This window comes from Passer montanus, unplaced genomic scaffold (genome assembly GCF_014805655.1).
Source record: "Passer montanus isolate IOZ18808 unplaced genomic scaffold, ASM1480565v1 scaffold19, whole genome shotgun sequence".
In the NCBI taxonomy this organism is placed as follows: Eukaryota; Metazoa; Chordata; class Aves; order Passeriformes; family Passeridae; genus Passer; species Passer montanus.
The window spans coordinates 1,333,626-1,351,173 of NW_024366480.1; the positions used below are offsets into that span (position 1 = coordinate 1,333,626).

Sequence of the window (17,548 nt, forward strand, 5' to 3'; positions counted from 1 at the left end):
CAAATGGCTGTGCATTATTGTCAGTGGATTTCATGCCTCCCTGAGACACTTGTACCTGTGACTTTCTGAGATGTGCTTCCCTATACCTGTGCTTCTTACTTGATGCTCTCTAGTAGTTGCAGATGATTTTCAGTAGATAGAAAAATAGTGTTAAATTTAGTGTTTTAAGTTAAATGGATTTTTGCTTATTTTGTGTGGTAGAAACATAAGTGCAAAGTACAGTTTTCATCAGTGGTGTAAAACATAAAAGCTCTTGGGACTTCTAGTTTTCCTTATTTACAGAGACATGGAATGCCTGTAATTTTCTGAATAAGTATTACAAATGTCCACTTTGGTTATATTTCTAACAGAGTATATTGGAGAATCACTGTTTTTCAGCTCAATAATTTCAAATCTTCCTAGGAATCTGGAAAACACTGAATGCCAGTCTTCTCCCTTAAACTTTGTCAGAGTTAAAAAATACATTCCAGGCCTTTATGGTAAAAGCTGATTCTGTAATTTGACATGCAGGAAGAACATTAGTACTGTATTTTTTTATTCTCTTTGGATTTTTTAATACTTAGGTTTGAAATCTCTTGCCAGATGATATAGTTGGCGGAATATGCAGTTTTGAAACTTGGAAATTGTGACATTTCCGTGAATCATTTCAGATTAAATGTAATTTTTTTCCCCAGTAATTTGCAAACTTGTTGTTTTGAATTTTTGCTTTGCAGTGAGGCCTTTGTTTGAATCTTATTCAGAATAAATAACAGAGGAACAGCCACATTAGACATGAAATGTTGCATTTCACATTTAAAACTAAATGTGCACAGCATGTGCACAGCTGTAAGCAGTACACACATACATACATGAATTAGACATGAAATGTTGCATTTCACATTCAAATGTGCACAGCATGTGCACAGCTGTAAGCAGTACACACATACATACATGCATGAATGTGCATTTGTAGTGGATGTTATTTGCATGTTGTGCTCTTGATTTTTTCAAAATAAACTCTTTGGATTTATTTTAGATCTGCCCAGATGCTGCGTTTTTTCTCATTTATCTTGTGCTGTGTGGCACTGCATCAGGCAGTTTTATCAGATTTGCTTTTCTTTTGCTTAGTGGAAAGAAGCGTCGATGGTGTTCTGCTTGATGAAGCCTTGTGCATGCATTGTAATGGAAGTGAGCAGTCCTTCTCTGCCCCAGATGCATCAGGGAGCAGGTGGGTGCTCTTTGCCTTTTTTGATGATAAATTTGAACATGTCATGCTGGTTTAAATGGAATATTCCTGAGGAACAGGCTGTGTCTTTGGGATCACAGTTTTGAAGGCTGGGAATTTGAAACTCTGTATCAAATCCAGCCTGTTTTGAGCTCACTGAAGTCCTTATATGGCCAGCAGCTTGGTTTTTTTGTCTTGCTTTAGTGTGACTAAAAAGCAGGCTTTGGGTTGGAAGCAGAAGAGAATTCTTACTCTGATAAACTATTATTTGATTTATTTTCTATTTCACTGATAGTAGAAACAAATCAGTAATCACTTTTGAATTTCAGTTCAAACTAGTGAAGTTGCTGATGCTGTTCCTGGGCGTGCTATGTAATCAGCTTTCTCTGAGGACTAAATATCATACTTAATTACATTTTACGTGCATTCTTCATGTTTGTGATCCACAGGTGTGTAAGATGTGAAAAGACATTTATCCAAGTAAGCAAGTCTTGTGACTGCAACAGCCCAAACATTCTAGTAAGTAGAAGAATGGTTATTGTATTGAAGTTCAGAAAAAGAAAAGTTATTTTCACAAGTGTATCAATATCTTATTAATATTTTTTTTATTCTTTTATTTCTTTCAGACTGGGGGGTTGTGTTTCTTGGCTCGTGAGGGCTTACCCCCAAAGGGAGTTGCAGCTGTTCGTTTTGCACAGCTGGTAAGTGTATTTATTCTAAAACACTTTTAAGCTTTCTCATTACTTACTTTTAGTAAATATTTCAAATTCCCTTTTTTTTTGTCTGATCCCAGTGATGGCAAGGTCATTTGCATCAAGATAGAGTGCAGGTATGGACACTAAGCAAGCATTGTTATAATGGAGCAAGCTTTTAAAAATTCTTGCCTTTTTGGAAACTGAAAAAAGGAAGTCATTTACATGACTTTAGTATCAAAACTAGTAGCACGTGATCTTTTGTATTAATTGTGTGCATTTAAAGCTTACTCTTGTATCACAAAAACATGCTGAAGAGTCCATGAGTGCCTCTGGACTTTTTTACTATATAAAATTTGTATTTGTGTAAAACATGTGAAAAAAATACAAGGCTTGGGTTTACTGCTTGATCTTAGAGCTTACAGAAGAAAATGGGCACCTATAAAGCTTCAGATTGTCTATGAAATTGCTGAACTCCTTGAATTGGTTAATGAATGAAAATATGGTCTAGTGACAAGCTTGAAGCTTTTCATTGTTTTGGCTAATGAACTTTCATTAACTGTGCAATCTGATCAAAGTTAGAACCATTTTCCAAGTAGTTCTGAATTCACAATACGCTGTGTGGCTAAGAAATGTTTTTGCTCCTAAATGAGTTGATGTTAAAAGCTACCACTTGAAAGAAAGTGAAAAGCAGTCTTCAGTTTTTCGGACGTCAAACATTCATTTGCTTCCTGAAAATGCCATCTTCTAAGTAATATTTTATCGAAAATATGTCTTTTCAATTGTTTACAGTATGTATAAAGGCTATGTGTAGTCCCAATGTAGTGATTATAAAAAGAAGGCACTAATTAATTTGGCAAATTTGGTCCTGAGTTAGATTTTTCATCAAGTCAACATCTTACCCTTGAAATTGTTAGTACTTCCCTTATGTGGTAAAGAAAACTTCTGCATCACAAAATCCATGTTCAAAGCTTAAATATTTCAGCTCTTTTCCTGTATACTTTGTCTAATTTAGCAAAGTGAAAGAAATTATTGCATTATGGTTAAGTTTTGAACTGATATTGTTAGACTGAGATATTTGCAAATGACAGAACAGTCTTAGAAAAAATAAGTAGCATCTTATAGCTGACATAGTTTTCCAGACTGTTACGTTATGTAGGAGTTGTGAAGAAAGAGAGTGAAAAAGTTCCTTATTTATTCCTTATTTACAGGGTATAACACTGCCATCAGCATGGTTTCTGAAAAACCTTCAGTCCTCGGCCTTTTCCTGTTGGGTGAGTTTCATAAATGTTTGCAGTTTGCTTTTTTATACAGAATGGTACTCTATAAAAGCATGTCACTTTTATATGTGGAACTTACCTTGCTTATTTTTAAATAATTTTATTTTGAGATGAGACTAGAAAAGAAATAACTATATATACAGAATGCATAGAAATATTGAGGACTAGTCAATGTTAATGCAAGTTTATAGTGTTGGAATTTCCACACGATGAATGGTGTTAAAGAAAAAAATCCTTCAATATTCGGTAGTGTGTGACCTAATATCCATATATTTGGATATTAATGAGCATATCCGGTATGTACTGGCACCTGCTCTTTACCTCTTAGTTGATTTTCAGTTATTCATAACCATGGAACCACCCTCTTTAGCTTTGCTTTGCTTTCTGTATGCAAGTGTTATTTACCATTATGTTGCTCTTGGTGACAGTAACCATGAGTGAAAGAGTGGCTACAGCAACAGTCACAGACAGTTGTGAAGGGCATGTGCCTCTGCCTCCCTTTTACCAACTCTGTTATCAAACATTCTCACTTTCCTTCTGTATTGCTCTCCTGAAGATCAGATATTAGCTTCTCAGGTTCTACTATCTGTCACACCCCAAAGGATTACCTGGGTAAGAAGTCTCTAAAGGTCACACTAAGGATTTGCAGGATTCCGTAATGCATGAGCACATCGAGTCTTATTTCCTACATTTTTTTATTAGAGATTACTGCAAGTTATTACTGGTAAAGTGAGCATAGTTATGATTAGTAAAGCAAGTGTATATATGTACTCCAGTGGTAGCAGCAGTCAATAGTAGCAGCAGGCCTACATTTCAATATTACAGCCTGCTACAAAATGGTCACTAGGAAAAGCAGCGAAGTTGCTTATGATGAATTAGCCATATGTGTGTGTATTATTCCAAACAGTACCAGTACAGTACTCAAGAAACCACTCCCAGGAGTGGGGCCTCAAAACTGATGACAGATGAAGTTTCACTTCAAAGATGATCATCAACATTGCAGAATCTGGAGGCAGTCAGGCATCCCTAGCCACAGTCTGGTACCTCGCCTAGGAGAGCTCATAGAAAAGTTGGTGTAGTGAACCTCCTCTGTGTGTAGAAATTGAGAGAGAGAGATATGAGAGGCAGGGACAGATTCACTCTCCATTTTGGGTAAAAAGTAATTTTTATATCAGAGACACATGAGGTGATGTAGGGGCAGCACCACCTGGAGCAGCCAATAAATGACAACATTTTATATCTCAGGCTAGTCTGTTTTTTCCAGACTGTTTTTCTACTTTGTAATGTACAACCATCAATAGCAGTTGCCTATTCCTACTCTTTTAGAATGTTTTCCCTCTTCTAAACTCTAGCCCTCGTCTAGACTCCTTTTCATCTTTCCAGATGATAGGTTGCTGTTACAATTCCTTGGATTTGTGCTTATTGATGGTATCTCAGGAGGTCTCTGAAGTTCAGGTACCCAGCTGCACTTCTCAAGGATATTTCAGACTTCCAGGTCATGTTCCCAGGCTGGCAGGTGTTCTCTCAGTCAGTATTTCAGCAGACTTTTGTTCAGAATTTCCCCAGATCACCTTTGCAGCTGCTCCTGTCACCATCTCATACACACAGCTGTGAGATGTATTCTCCCACTGGTCCCATTCTTTATCACTGACATCAGTTCATCCTGTTTGTCTGCCTCACCCTGCTCAGCCATTCAGAGGTGCTGCCTGCATGAGATGAGCAGCTGCTGGTCTGACCCACACAAATGGGGATAAGGAGGTGGCAAGTTAATACCAGTGCAATGACCCCTGCCCACAGGTGCCAGGTGTCACCTCTGCTTACCACTTGGCACTGGTGCGTTTACCAAAATTAAACAAGGTGCATGAAACTGAGATGTATGTAAAATACACTACATGCATCTGTAGTTGTCAGTCTGAGGTCTTTGAAAGAGTAGTCTTTGCCATATAGTCTAAGTGGTATTAAACATTTTGATTCTTACTTTGTTTTCTAAGTGCAGGTTTTGACATTTTTGTCACTTGTTACCATCTAGCAGATGCAACTAAAATAAGCTGAAAAAGTGAGAGTATTGATTTCATGCTGCCATCTGCAGATCTATAAAAATATTGTACCTGAATGCATGGAAGAAAATAGTAGGTGTTGACAAAATTAAATTACTTTCAAGTGAACACAAAGGTTTAGGAGTGGCTTCTTAAAAATAACTTTATGACTGTCTTACAAAAGGGAGGGGTAATTAAGTACTTTTTTTCTGTGTTCTTGTGTTTCTCCACTGCAGGTGTACTCTAATCTGACAGCATGCCAAGCTCTTGGAAATATGTGTGTGATGAACATGAACTCATTGAGTTCTTCAAGTACTGATGCCTGTGGTTTGTTTCAGTATATTTTTGTCAGTACAGCAAGGGTAGGCATCATTCATTCAATACCCTACTGGTAAGTTGCCTTTTCCATAACTTTTGGTCTCTTGTAGCTTTGTATGGAAATTATTATTCTACATGTTCTTTGATGAAAAATACTATGTTTCTTCAGAGAAAACATTGTAATTCTTTTCAGGAGGCATAATCTTCCATGGCTGTATTATGGTGACCAACCAGGATTAGCATCCCAAGTGCTTGAGAAAAATCATTTTCCTACAACCTTCACTTTTAAGGGAACAGATAAGGTAGGTGTTGGGTGGTAGATATAGGGAAGCATCCATTAGGAGGAGGACATAATCACATAAAATGTTTAGATTTATTATAGATGTGACTGTAGTAAAGGTGAATTTTAGGCAGTTAGTGTAACAAAACTCAGTGTGAGACCTTATGGAAGTGGGGGAGGTGATGTTTACCTAAAATAATGTCTGGGCTCTTCCTTTGCTTACACTCTCATACCCACATTCTCATAAGGCCAAGGTGTACTTGCCTGTGTGCTCTGACCAGGCCACAATGAACAAAGGATGCCAGCTTTTAAGTGTTCATTGTGTCCCCAAGGGTCTGGATTGGCAGTGGTAAACGAGTAATTAGACAAACCTTTTAGTTACCTTAGGAGTTCATAGTTGTTTTGACAGTCTTTTGCTTCAGAGTCTTGTTTACTTCCATCTTCATAAATCTGAGGCAGAGTTGCTCTTTGACTTTTTTTTTAAATATGTATATCCTTTTGTCAGATTCCATGGTGAGCTCATGTGAAAAAGCGGGTTCATAAATCTGAAGCAGAGTTGATCTTTGACTTTTTTAAAAATACGTACATCCTTTTGTCAGATTCCATGGTGAGCTCATGTGAAAAAGAGAGGTAAATGTCATATGCTGTATCTTTACTGCCACCTTCCTGGTGTACCAGAGTGCTGGGTCTTTTGCTGACAAGTTGTCTGTTCCAGGTTTTATCACAACCCATTTATCAGCTCTGTAGCTGAGAACAGTGTTCTCCATCACTGTTATGTGGTGTTTAACACTTTTTTAACACTTTTTTGATGCTTACACACGCATTTCTCCTCCTACTCAATTTATTTGTAATATTTCTGTTACAAATCTCTACAAGCTGATTTTATCGGAGGTGGATTCAGTGTATTATTCCAGCCTTTTCCTCTTACTGCAGTGAATTATGGGAAAAAAAAGAGGTGAGCAAAATAATGTTAACAAAGCCAGATATCCATCCCTGGAAGGGATGAGCTGCTTAAGTAGTTTGTTAATTGGCACATTTTTATGAAGAAATCAGATAGTAAATCAAACAGTGAAGTGATTTATTTTTTCAAGTTAATTGTAAAATAAAATAACTGAAATAGGTTATTCAAGTTCAGCTAATCACAGAAAATAGTACTTGTGATAACCTGTTTGGCAGTTATACTGCCAGATTTATCTAGTTTTCTTATTGACTCAAAAATAAAATTATTATGCCTTTTTCAGCCATATTCTACAAGGCTATGTTTTAAAATAAACCATGTTGCAATGTAGCAGTTGTTTTGATAACTAAAGTACTTGTTCCTCCCTGGAAGCCCTCTAGATTCCAGCATTGTATACGTTAGAAATCTGCATAGATTCCTGATTAGGTTAGGGAGTATCTACCTATGTAGAAGGTCCTTTGGAATTTTTTCCATGTCACCATTGAAGCTGTAGAAGAAAGGTATGTTTTTATAAAAAAGTAAACTACCAAACCCAAAATTAAAAACAAAATCAAAAGGGCAAAAAAATTAAGGATCGTGCTGAAAGTTTTAGGAAACATCAAACAATTAGACAGCAGTCTCTAAAATGTGTATGTCCACTTCAGGGCAGCTTCATTAGTTTCTATCTTTTTTTCATCAACAGGATGTAAAGCTGAAATTTATTGCAGCCTCATTTGATGCAGCAGGAAACTTTCTTAAGTGGCAAAGTTTGGAAGGAGGTCTCTTACAGGTATGTTTGATTATAGTTATCTTCTCTTGATAACACAATGTTCTGAGTGCCTTTAGCCAAATTAAGACAAAAGCCAAGAGTTTGGTTATTACACTAATGATGGTTCATAACTGTAGCACTAGGTTAGGGAAAACATCTCTTTATTCTTGGTCACAATGATCTCTACAAGATCAGAAGTATAAATTCATCAATACTGCCTTCGTCCTTTGGACCAGTATAAATTTGGCATATTGGAAAGCTCTGAAAAATAGTGTTAATCATTTAGAGCCAGCTATCTCTGTCTTCCATTCAGCATAGTTGCTTGTGTGTGGTTTCTTATTAAACCTCTTTTTCTTCTTGAGAAAAGTGTATTCTTTAGCTCTTTAGTATCCACGTGTGTTTCTAGATGATGCTGTATGTCCCCATTAGATGCTGTCAGCTATTTGCACACATCATGGGGGTGACAGTCAAATCAGTGGTTAATGTGTTTCTAGATGATGCTGTGAGTATGTCCCCGTTAGATGCTGTCAGCTATTTGCACACATCATGGGGGTGACAGTCAAATCAGTGGTTATGTCACTGTCAGGGGAGGTAGGAAAGCTGATCTGCACCATTTTCTTTGCATTGTCTTGGGATTTTTTTGCTTGCTTATTTCTTTGAGTTTTAAGTATAAAATGTACACTATGACCAGCATGTGCCTTTTTCATAACAGAAAGTTATAAACACGTGGTGGGAGACTTTACATAGAAAGGGGGAGTACTGGCTGGAAGTACCCTTGGCCACTGCACCCTCAGATTTCAGGGACACAGACATTCTACTTCAGCAGTACCACACTGTGTAGTTAGGCTGTGAAAAATGCAAGTAAGCAGCAATTAGAAAGTGCAGTAGTAATTAGTCTATCAGAGAGAACAATGAGCAGCTGCAGCATGTTACAGAATAGAATTTGTTTAGCAGTCGAATGGTGATCTAGGCACTCACTATTTCCCTAGACAGACAACAATAGGAGCACTAGCAAGAACAATTGGGAATTGTTGGTTCCTTTTCTGTTGGAGCACATCACTTCAAACATTTCAGTGTCTATAGAAGAGCAGCTGACATTCAGGATTTATTTTGTTACTGCCTCAGGATGAGCCATCTTGTGTCTGTGTCTCCAGTTTTAAGGAAAACAAACTAGTGTTTAAGAGAACAGGTTACTAAGACAGGTACTCTGTATAGAAAATTATATATTCTGATATCAAAGTTTAAGTTTATTGAGGCACATTTATTTTCTAGGGCAAAGCTTTTAACAGCTATCAAGACCCAATGGGAAAGGAATAGCTTTTCCATTCAAAGCCTCCTTTAATGTAATAGATTGTGCATGATGATAAGACATCACAGTGCTAAAGTGGTCTCAATGCATAATTGTAGCAATTCCCAGAATTTCAGTTTCAACTAATAGAATTGTGTTTTATGCAAATTTAGGCTTCATTCTCATTTTAGGAAAATGGCTCTGGCCTCCACATTAGAGTTTGGACCATTTTTTTCTGGATTCAGCTGAATCTGCTGTTCTTTGTTGAAAATATAAGTGTTGTATTAAAAAAAATTTGAAATCTATTACTTGTTATAACTTTGATTCTCTGAGAATGCCAGCTTGAGAGAAACAAGGTTGTATGAATGTGGACTTCTTTTCTTATGGGATTCTTGAATTTAGCAGAAGCCTCTGATTGAGCTTGAGGCAATACAGTACACTGAACATTCAGTCCACAGAAAGATTATTCTTGCCTGTTTGGATGCTGCTGTCCACAGATTTCAGTGATGGAACTGAAAAATACTATGCAAGCATTTAACCAGCATTTTAAGCACATCAATGTTAGTGAAATAAATAATTGTGTTTACCCCAAAATAAATCCTTCCGTTATTAAAAAATAAAAAAGTATCTTTTGTGAGAACTCTTAATACATAAGTGCTTGTAAATATTTTTCACATGAGAAGATGATACCTCTGAATTAACCTAATTATAACTATGTTTTTTTCAGCTTTGTCCTGATACCCAAACTAAATTGAACGCAGCTTATGTTTTTGGAACAACTTACCAACAAAGTGTAAGTAAGATATAAAATGCTATTTTCAATTTTGAATTAAGCTGCCTTATATGTCATTAGTTACTCAGTGCATATTGAAGAACCTTTGGAGTTTAGGCATAAGCTGGAAACAGAGTTCTTTCTTGGGAAATTGAATGAAATTAGTGTGGGGTTTTTTAAATTATTTAACAACGTCACGAAACTTGTTTACTACATAGCATAATCACAATAAATTAAACTGGCATTTGTATTTGTTAGGTTGCTGACTTTGCAGTGGAAGAACACAGTGCCTGAATTATGACAGCTGTACGCTTTGTATCATATCTCTTAATTTTCCTACCACCATCTTTGGCCAGTTTTCATATGGAAAGAAGGCAAATCCAGTCATGCCATGCCTGAACATTGTTCCCATTTACTCTTTATAGTATGCCCTGATTTTAGTGAATTCTGTGAAGAGATTGAAAATGTATTTTAATTGAACGGATGACTCATCAGAGGAAAGAGATTCTTTAGCTGTCTTAACTATGAAAAAACACTGTTGGGGTTTTCACACTTTACTAAACACCAGGGAAGGAAGAGGGAATAGAACACTAAATTATGTGAGCTGTAGAAATGGTTCTGCCAGTGATAAAGCATCATTAATTTTTGTAATTTAATATGTTAGATGGGAAGGTGGTAATCTATTTGGCAATGGAGTGGAGAAAGAAACTTCTTTGTAAAACTCCCTATATGTGCACAGCACCTCATACTATATATTAATATTGTTTATTAACTCATCGAACATTGAAGACCATTCCCCACTTTATGTGTTGAAGTGTGAAAATACAAAACTCTGGCTGCTATTTAGGTGGTGTGAAAGTCTTGGAAAGCAATAGCTGTTAAAGCTTACTGTGGGAAATATAAAGTGTTAACCAAATAACACTGACAAATCTTTGTTAAATATGTTTATTTCTCAAGATATTTAACAATATATTTAATATTATTTAATGTTGTTTAATCCATATTTCAGTATTTTAGACAGAATGAAAACATATTATATTTAGGATCATTGAACTAGTTGAGTATGGGGCTTTTTTTAAAATCTTGAGTATTTGATATTGATTCTGTGTTACCTGTATTAATAACAGTTAATATTGTTGGGTTTGAATAGATACATTGGTAACTTACTGAGTATTTTTAATAGCATTTTTGTCCATTGTATGCATTACTTTTTTTTTTTTTAACATGTGGCTTTGGAGAAAACATGGTTGACAAATTATACAAATTATACGAGTATTTAAAATTCATGGTTGTTCACAATTGCAAAAAGTTACCTGCTTTCACATTGAACTTCTTCACACAATCACAGAGTGGTTGAGGTAGTCAGGGACCTCAGGAGGCTGTCTTGTCCACAAGACAGGCATGGCCATGTAGGGCAGGTTGCCAAGGACCATATCCACATGGGTTTTTATCTTCAGGGAGTGGGACTCCACAGCCGCCCTGGGCAACCTGTGTTAGTGAAACCCTGTCTTCTGATGCTCAGAGGGAGCCTCCTGTTTTGGTTTATGCCCATTGCCTCTGGTCTTGTCACTGGGCACTGCTGAAAAGAGCCTGCCTCTGTCTCATACACCCTCCCTTGTACAATATTCATACACATTGATAAGATCCCCTGAGCCGCCTTACCTCCAGGCAAAAGAGTCTCAGCTCTTCTTTGTAGCAGAGATGCTGCAGTCTCTGCCTCACCACAGTGGCCTGTGCTGGACTGTATCAAGTAGTCTAATTTCTCTCTTGTACTGGTGGGCTCAGAACCAGATTTCATTACTTCAGCATTTATGTTTCTTGACTTTAATGTTTATGCTGTTTCAAATTTTATGTCTGTGAGGTTTGCTAGGTGCTGTTTTCCAAATCTGTTGAAAAATTTTAAGAGCTTCATTCTCTACATTAGCCATTGTAGTTAATTGCAGTCATTTCCAAGAAGTTTGCATAAAATCATTAGTAGTTTGTAGTTGCTTGCAGATAGCTGGAATACCTTGTCTATCTTCAGTAAAGCATTTGGCACCATTTCCTGCAGCATTCTCAAGAAACTCTCAGCTCATGCCTTGGACAGGTGCACTCTTCATGGGGTAAAAAAGTGGCTGAATATCTGGCCCAGAGAGTGGTGGGTGCAACTAAATCCAGCTGGTCACTGCTGGTGTCTCCAGGGCTCAGTACTGTCCTGGTCCTGTTCAACACCTTCATCAATCATCTCAGCAAGGGGATCAAGAGCACCCCTCAGCAAGTTTGCAGCTGACACCAGACTGGGTGGGAGTGTTGATCTGCTGGAGGGCGGGCCGGCTCTGGAGGGATCTGGACAGGCCAGATTGATGGGCTGAGGCCAGTGGTGTGAGGTAACAAGGCCAAGTGCCAGGTCCTGCACTTGGGTCACAACCACCTCATGCAGCGCTCAGACGTGGGGAAGAGTGGCTGGAAAGCTGCCTAGCAGAAGACCTGGGATTGCTGGTCAACAGCAGCTGCTCAGACATGGGCCAGCGTGTGCCCAGGTGTGCAAGAAGGCCAATGGCATCCTGGCCTGTACCAGGATTGTGTGGCCAGCAGGATTAGGGCAGTGATTGCCCTCACCTGGGATTGCTGGTCATGCAGCTGCTCAGACATGAGCCAGCATGTGCCCAGGTGTGCAAGAAGGCCAATGGCATCCTGGCCTGTACCAGGATTGTGTGGCCAGCAGGATTAGGGCAGTGATTGCCCTCTATACTTGGCACTGGTGAGGCCAAACCATGAGTGATGTGTCCAGTTTTGGGCCCCCCACTTAAAAAGGAAATTGAGGTGCTGGAGCATGGAGAGAGGGGCAACAGAGCTGGTGAAGGGTCTGGAGCACATGTGTCCAGTTTTGGGCCCCTCAGTTAAAAAGGAAATTGAGGTGCTGGAGCATGGAGAGAGGGGCAACAGAGCTGGTGAAGGGTCTGGAGCACAAGTTCTATAAGGAGCAGTTGAGGGAGATGAGGGTTTAGCCTGGAGAAATGGAGGCTCACGCAGGACCTTGATGAGTCTGTGATTCTTTCTTTTGTGAAGAAGTGGGACAGATTCCACAATAATTTTGTAGGGAGGGAATCCACAGCTTGACAAACTAACTAAATGGTTAAAGTGATCTTTTAATTTTCACTTTTTTTTTTCTTGTAGTGCAAAATTTCAGTTTCTAAGATTTTGTTGGATTTTGCTAATCCAGTTTTTTATGACCTGTTCCTTGAATATAATGGTGGCAATGGACAGCAACATCTTTGGGCCGTGCCAGTTTTAAATTTGAATCTTCAATACAATGAAAAGTTTGTTAATCAAGGTAAGATGGTGATAGTAACGTTTCTATGAATTTAAACAATCTGAACACTTCAAATAGAAATAATCTATGTTAACTTCTCTTACTGTGTTGTGTTTAAAGATACCACAACACACCATAACATGTTTCCATTTAAAAAATGTAGTATTTTGGGCAAGTTCTGATAGTTTAAGTGCAAGCATTCCAGTCAGTAATATGCACAAATAAAATCTCATCTCATTATATATTTGTATAAGCTGAAAATATACAATTTTATATCCTCAGTAATTATTATGTATTATACAATTATATGTGTTGTTTCTAACACATTTAATTCTTTTTGTGTGTTGAATAATGTGTGTGTGAAACTGTCATGTTTTTTCCTAGGCAGTAATATGAACAACTGGCTTTTGACTCGTCGATTTTTTTTGGTGGATGCACTTAGTGGAAAAGAGAATGACTTGGGAAAACCACCAAGGGTAATTCGGATTGCTAGCAAAATAACAATAAGGTGATTAACTCATATAATATATAGTACATAGAAATAAAGCCAGTGTTGTACAGTCTGCATTTTATTGTCTTAAAGTTGTTTTGTTATGTATTTTCTAATATGTAACATGTGCTGCTTTTTCCATTGCATATTTGGGAATGGAATGAATTTCCATAGGTTGTTCTGATGAGTGAAAGAAAACAACCTTGACTTGTGGGCATTAAAATCACCATGATTCCCTTCCAGGTACAAGGATCAGACCATGTTTGCATAATGCAAGTTAGCAGGTATTCAGTCACCTCTTAGAAGCAAGTGTTGTCTGGAAAGACCAAAAGACTCCTCTGTTATTTCTTTTTCAGTGTGTGTGTTGCTGACTATAGAAGGATTTTATTTCATACTCCATACTCTTTTTTACAGTATTTTTTTCCATTGCCTATTCTGTTATACAATCCAGAATAGGCTTGTAGTCATTAACTAAAATTGTGAGACTGCCTGTTTTGATTGCTGATCTTAGCTGGAATACAGTTTGGAAGAAGCATTTTTTCTCCTTCTTTATGTGATGTCCTCCTGTAAGATGCAGACAGGTGAAGATTGATTCAGGTATTTTCTTACAAGTAAACAATCCTTCCTATGACTTTTTAAATATATTTCTGTACATGTCTTTGTACACTCCAGTTGTATATTTAAAATGTGAAGTGCCATGTTATTGAGTTAGAAATTCACATTTTATTGATCAGGTTGTTCTGTTCATTTAGTATTTTCTTTTAAGTTTCAATGATTGCTTCCCAAGTGCTCATCCAGTTGGTTTTTTTATTAATAATCATACTCTCTATTTCTGCAGTATCCAACTGGTGTCCCATACACAGAGAGGAACCATCTACCCTCCTCTAATTACTGTTGCTTACACAGATGTGCTTATACAAAACCCTGAAACCCAGAGTGTGATGGTGAGATCTTTGTGCCACCTTAATTATACTTTTAGTTCTGTTGGAATTCCGGTTTATGGTAGTGAGTTATAAAAATATAAGCAGTTTCTAGTTCTGATCAGTTTTAAAGTTCCAATTTTTCACTAAAACCTCTTAAAACAAATCAGTTAAAAGTGTTCTCTTTTCAGTTTATCTTTCGTTCTTTTAGCTTAAAACACTTGGAATTTGAAATTGGTTTTATAATGCTAAATTAGGCTACAGTTCAAATAAAATTATACACACTTAAAATAACAGATAAGGGACTCTGTGCAGCACTGCAAGCAATTTATGCAAGGAATTAGTATTTTTATTTAGAACAATGCCTTTAGAGGAGGTTGTTATGACACAAACATTTCAGATCACCTGTAGTTTAAATTAAAATATTGGTAATTTATTTAAAACATCCTTTAGTGTTTCATCTTTCTGTACTGAAAAACACCAAATTCTGCTGTAGCAGATGCAGAAGGGACATTTCCTACTTGCCCTTTTGCCTGCCTTCATGGGCAGCAGATGTTCCATTCTTCTCTCTGGTTGTTATGTTAGATCACACTGCTTTAAAAAGTAAAAATATTGATCTCAGGATGGTAGAACAAAAAAAAAAATATTAGCATTTTCTGCTTGTCAGCCTTCAACTGTTCAGACTTCTAGCTGATCTTAGGATGGTAGAACAAAAAAAAAATAATATTAGCATTTTCTGCTTGTCAGCCTTCAGCTGTTCAGACTTCTAGTACAAATAGACATCTGGCTAGAAGAAATTTGTGATGCTAGAAGCATTTCTTGAGTTCTGTATTAGTTTTATGAAAGCAAGAAAATTAGAAAGATAGAAAAATCAGGACATTTTTTTCTGCATAAGTGATGTCTTTATTTAACTGCTGGAACAGCACTGTATCTAGAAAGTAATTAATTCAAATACTGATGGTAGGAACAATTGTTTTCAGTTCCTCAATTTTCTGTCATATTGTTTCATCCTTGCATCTAGATCTGTGAGATCTATTTGAGAATTGCCAATTTTGGATGTCTTGCTGCATTTAACAAATTTAATGCAACTAAAAAGATACATTGAATTTTGTTTTCAGTTTTTGTAAGCACTGAGCTTGTAGCAACTGAGGCTATTTAGACTTAAGTCCAAGTGCAGTGATAGAAGGAACAAATGTTTGGGGAACACAAGATGCTGGGAAGGAGGGACAGGTTTTGGGGGCAGGGGTGATGCTTCTTTTAAACTTAATTAGAAATACTATTTATTATTATGCTTGTGTTAATTTTGGCTGTACAGTGACAAAGACTCAGGCCAGAATATTACAAAACCAAGACAAAGATTTTCTCTTCCATGTACAAATTTTTCAGACCAAAGTCAAAAGAGGTCTTAGGTTAAATTTAAGCTAGAGGGAACAACTTTGATGCTGCATGACAATTTTTATTTCATTCAAACTTAAAAAAAAACCCCTAGTATCTGAGCTGTGCAAGCTTACCATGATTTTGCATGTTGGTCTAATTACATCAAGGTTACATTTAATCAGTGATAAAAGGGAGAGTATCAAACATTCAGTGGCTCTTTTCAGGAGGAAAAAAATTATGCACATTTGAAAGAACTACAAATAGATATAGTTGGTAACTTGCAGATGGCAGGCACCCATCCTCAGCATTACTGCTGGTAAAATCTGCAATAAGAGTTGCACAGTGCATGCTGGTACTGAGCCTGGCAACAGCACACCAGGTCATATGCAGTAAAAAAAGATGTATGTGGTACTTGTATAGTAGCCCAAGGTGGGAATTCCCACCAATTAAAACTGAAAGTTACCACTGTCTGTAATGGTTGTAGCACTTCAGAATCACTATGCATATTTACTTTTTGTAATTTAATATTCAGGTTTCTTTCGCAGTCAGCTATGAGATGAATCAGAGAGAGGCTCAGATTCAGACTGATGTAAGTTGTAATTCCCTTAAATTTTTTGATATAAGGATTTACTTCTATATTTTGTGTTTTAAAAATATCTGCAAACCATTTTTTGTTATTTTCAGATCGCACTGGGTGTGTTGGGTGGACTGGCAGTGTTATGGTCTCTTCTCAAGACTGCAGGCTGGAAGAGGCGGACAGGAAGCTCTATAATTGACTTGCAGGTTTGAACAGCTGCCAAACTGAAACGGGATATCTCTTCCTCTCTTTAAGGGCACCTTTGCTGTCATTCCCTGTGATATAACAATTTGTTTTCTTACGGTAACTGAAACAATTTCTAGCTGCACAGAACTGTGCCCCGGAGTTAGGCTCACTTGAGGAAGTAGTTGTTTTGCATTCTTTTTGATTCTGATATTGTCATTCAGGAAATGCTGCTCTAAAAATAAAGGTATTTACAGGGTTATTCTGATCAGTTGAATGGACTTGGTTTTCAAATTCTTCCTTGAACAACAACCAGCATGTAGGAGTTTCAGCTAGTGAAAATACCATAAATATATAACCACAGTGGAAAGCTTTTGTTCAGGGCTACTTTTCAGTACTAGAAAATGTATGTGAGCCACATTACATTTTATATGAATGCATTATGAACATTTGCATTATTTAATTAGTTTTATAGATGTCTACAGCATGTTTTTATAATTGCAGACAGTTTTCAAGTTCTTACTGTTCTATGCTGGAGACCTTGCCAACGTTTTCTTTATCATCACAGTGGGCACAGGGATTTATTGGCTTGTATTCTTCAAAGTAAGTGTTCTTCCAGGCTTGGATGTATGAAAACCTAGTAATATTAAATACATTTTTACATGGACATTAATTTTCTTTTTTCTTCTTTTTTTTTTTTCTTTTCTTGTCAGACTATTAAGGCAAGTTCTATATAACATTCTGGTTTGTGTGCTTAAATTTTGTGTTCACCTGTTTCTTTTCCTTAGGATTTGTTTTACTTGCCGTCTGCTTAATAGTTACTTAAAATATTTTACACATTCATTGATCTTTTTCTGGAAAAGTTTATTCGCACTTAAGTGTTTTTAATTGTTGTCATGTATGCCATGTGTGCTGTTTCAATGTAACTTTTTAATTATAGGCTCAGCAGTTTGTATCTGTTCTTTTACCTCTTCCATCTCAAGAAGAAGATTTTGTAACATACATAGCATGTGCATTTAGTTTAAAGGTAAATAATTTTTTCCTCACCATAAAATACATGTCAGCATGCTTCTATGTATGTATCCTATTTTCAGTAGGCTTGTTTTTAAATATCTTGTACAGTTATTAGTTAT

At 36.9% G+C, this 17,548-nt stretch overlaps 1 protein-coding gene across 1 annotated transcript in view; it reads left to right on the plus strand.

Moving 5' to 3' along the window:
• TMEM67 (transmembrane protein 67) overlaps positions 1–17,548 on the plus strand; it is a 32,690-nt gene that overhangs the window by 4,057 nt on the left and 11,085 nt on the right. Inside the window, exons 4-18 of the mRNA XM_039706296.1 lie at positions 1,108–1,207; positions 1,654–1,723; positions 1,831–1,905; positions 3,108–3,170; positions 5,449–5,603; positions 5,724–5,832; positions 7,451–7,537; positions 9,532–9,597; positions 12,733–12,889; positions 13,253–13,376; positions 14,197–14,302; positions 16,188–16,244; positions 16,340–16,438; positions 16,920–17,018; positions 17,356–17,442. Of these exons, the coding sequence (XP_039562230.1) occupies positions 1,108–1,207; positions 1,654–1,723; positions 1,831–1,905; positions 3,108–3,170; positions 5,449–5,603; positions 5,724–5,832; positions 7,451–7,537; positions 9,532–9,597; positions 12,733–12,889; positions 13,253–13,376; positions 14,197–14,302; positions 16,188–16,244; positions 16,340–16,438; positions 16,920–17,018; positions 17,356–17,442 (1,454 nt within the window). The remainder of the gene's footprint in view (positions 1–1,107; positions 1,208–1,653; positions 1,724–1,830; positions 1,906–3,107; positions 3,171–5,448; positions 5,604–5,723; positions 5,833–7,450; positions 7,538–9,531; positions 9,598–12,732; positions 12,890–13,252; positions 13,377–14,196; positions 14,303–16,187; positions 16,245–16,339; positions 16,439–16,919; positions 17,019–17,355; positions 17,443–17,548) is intronic.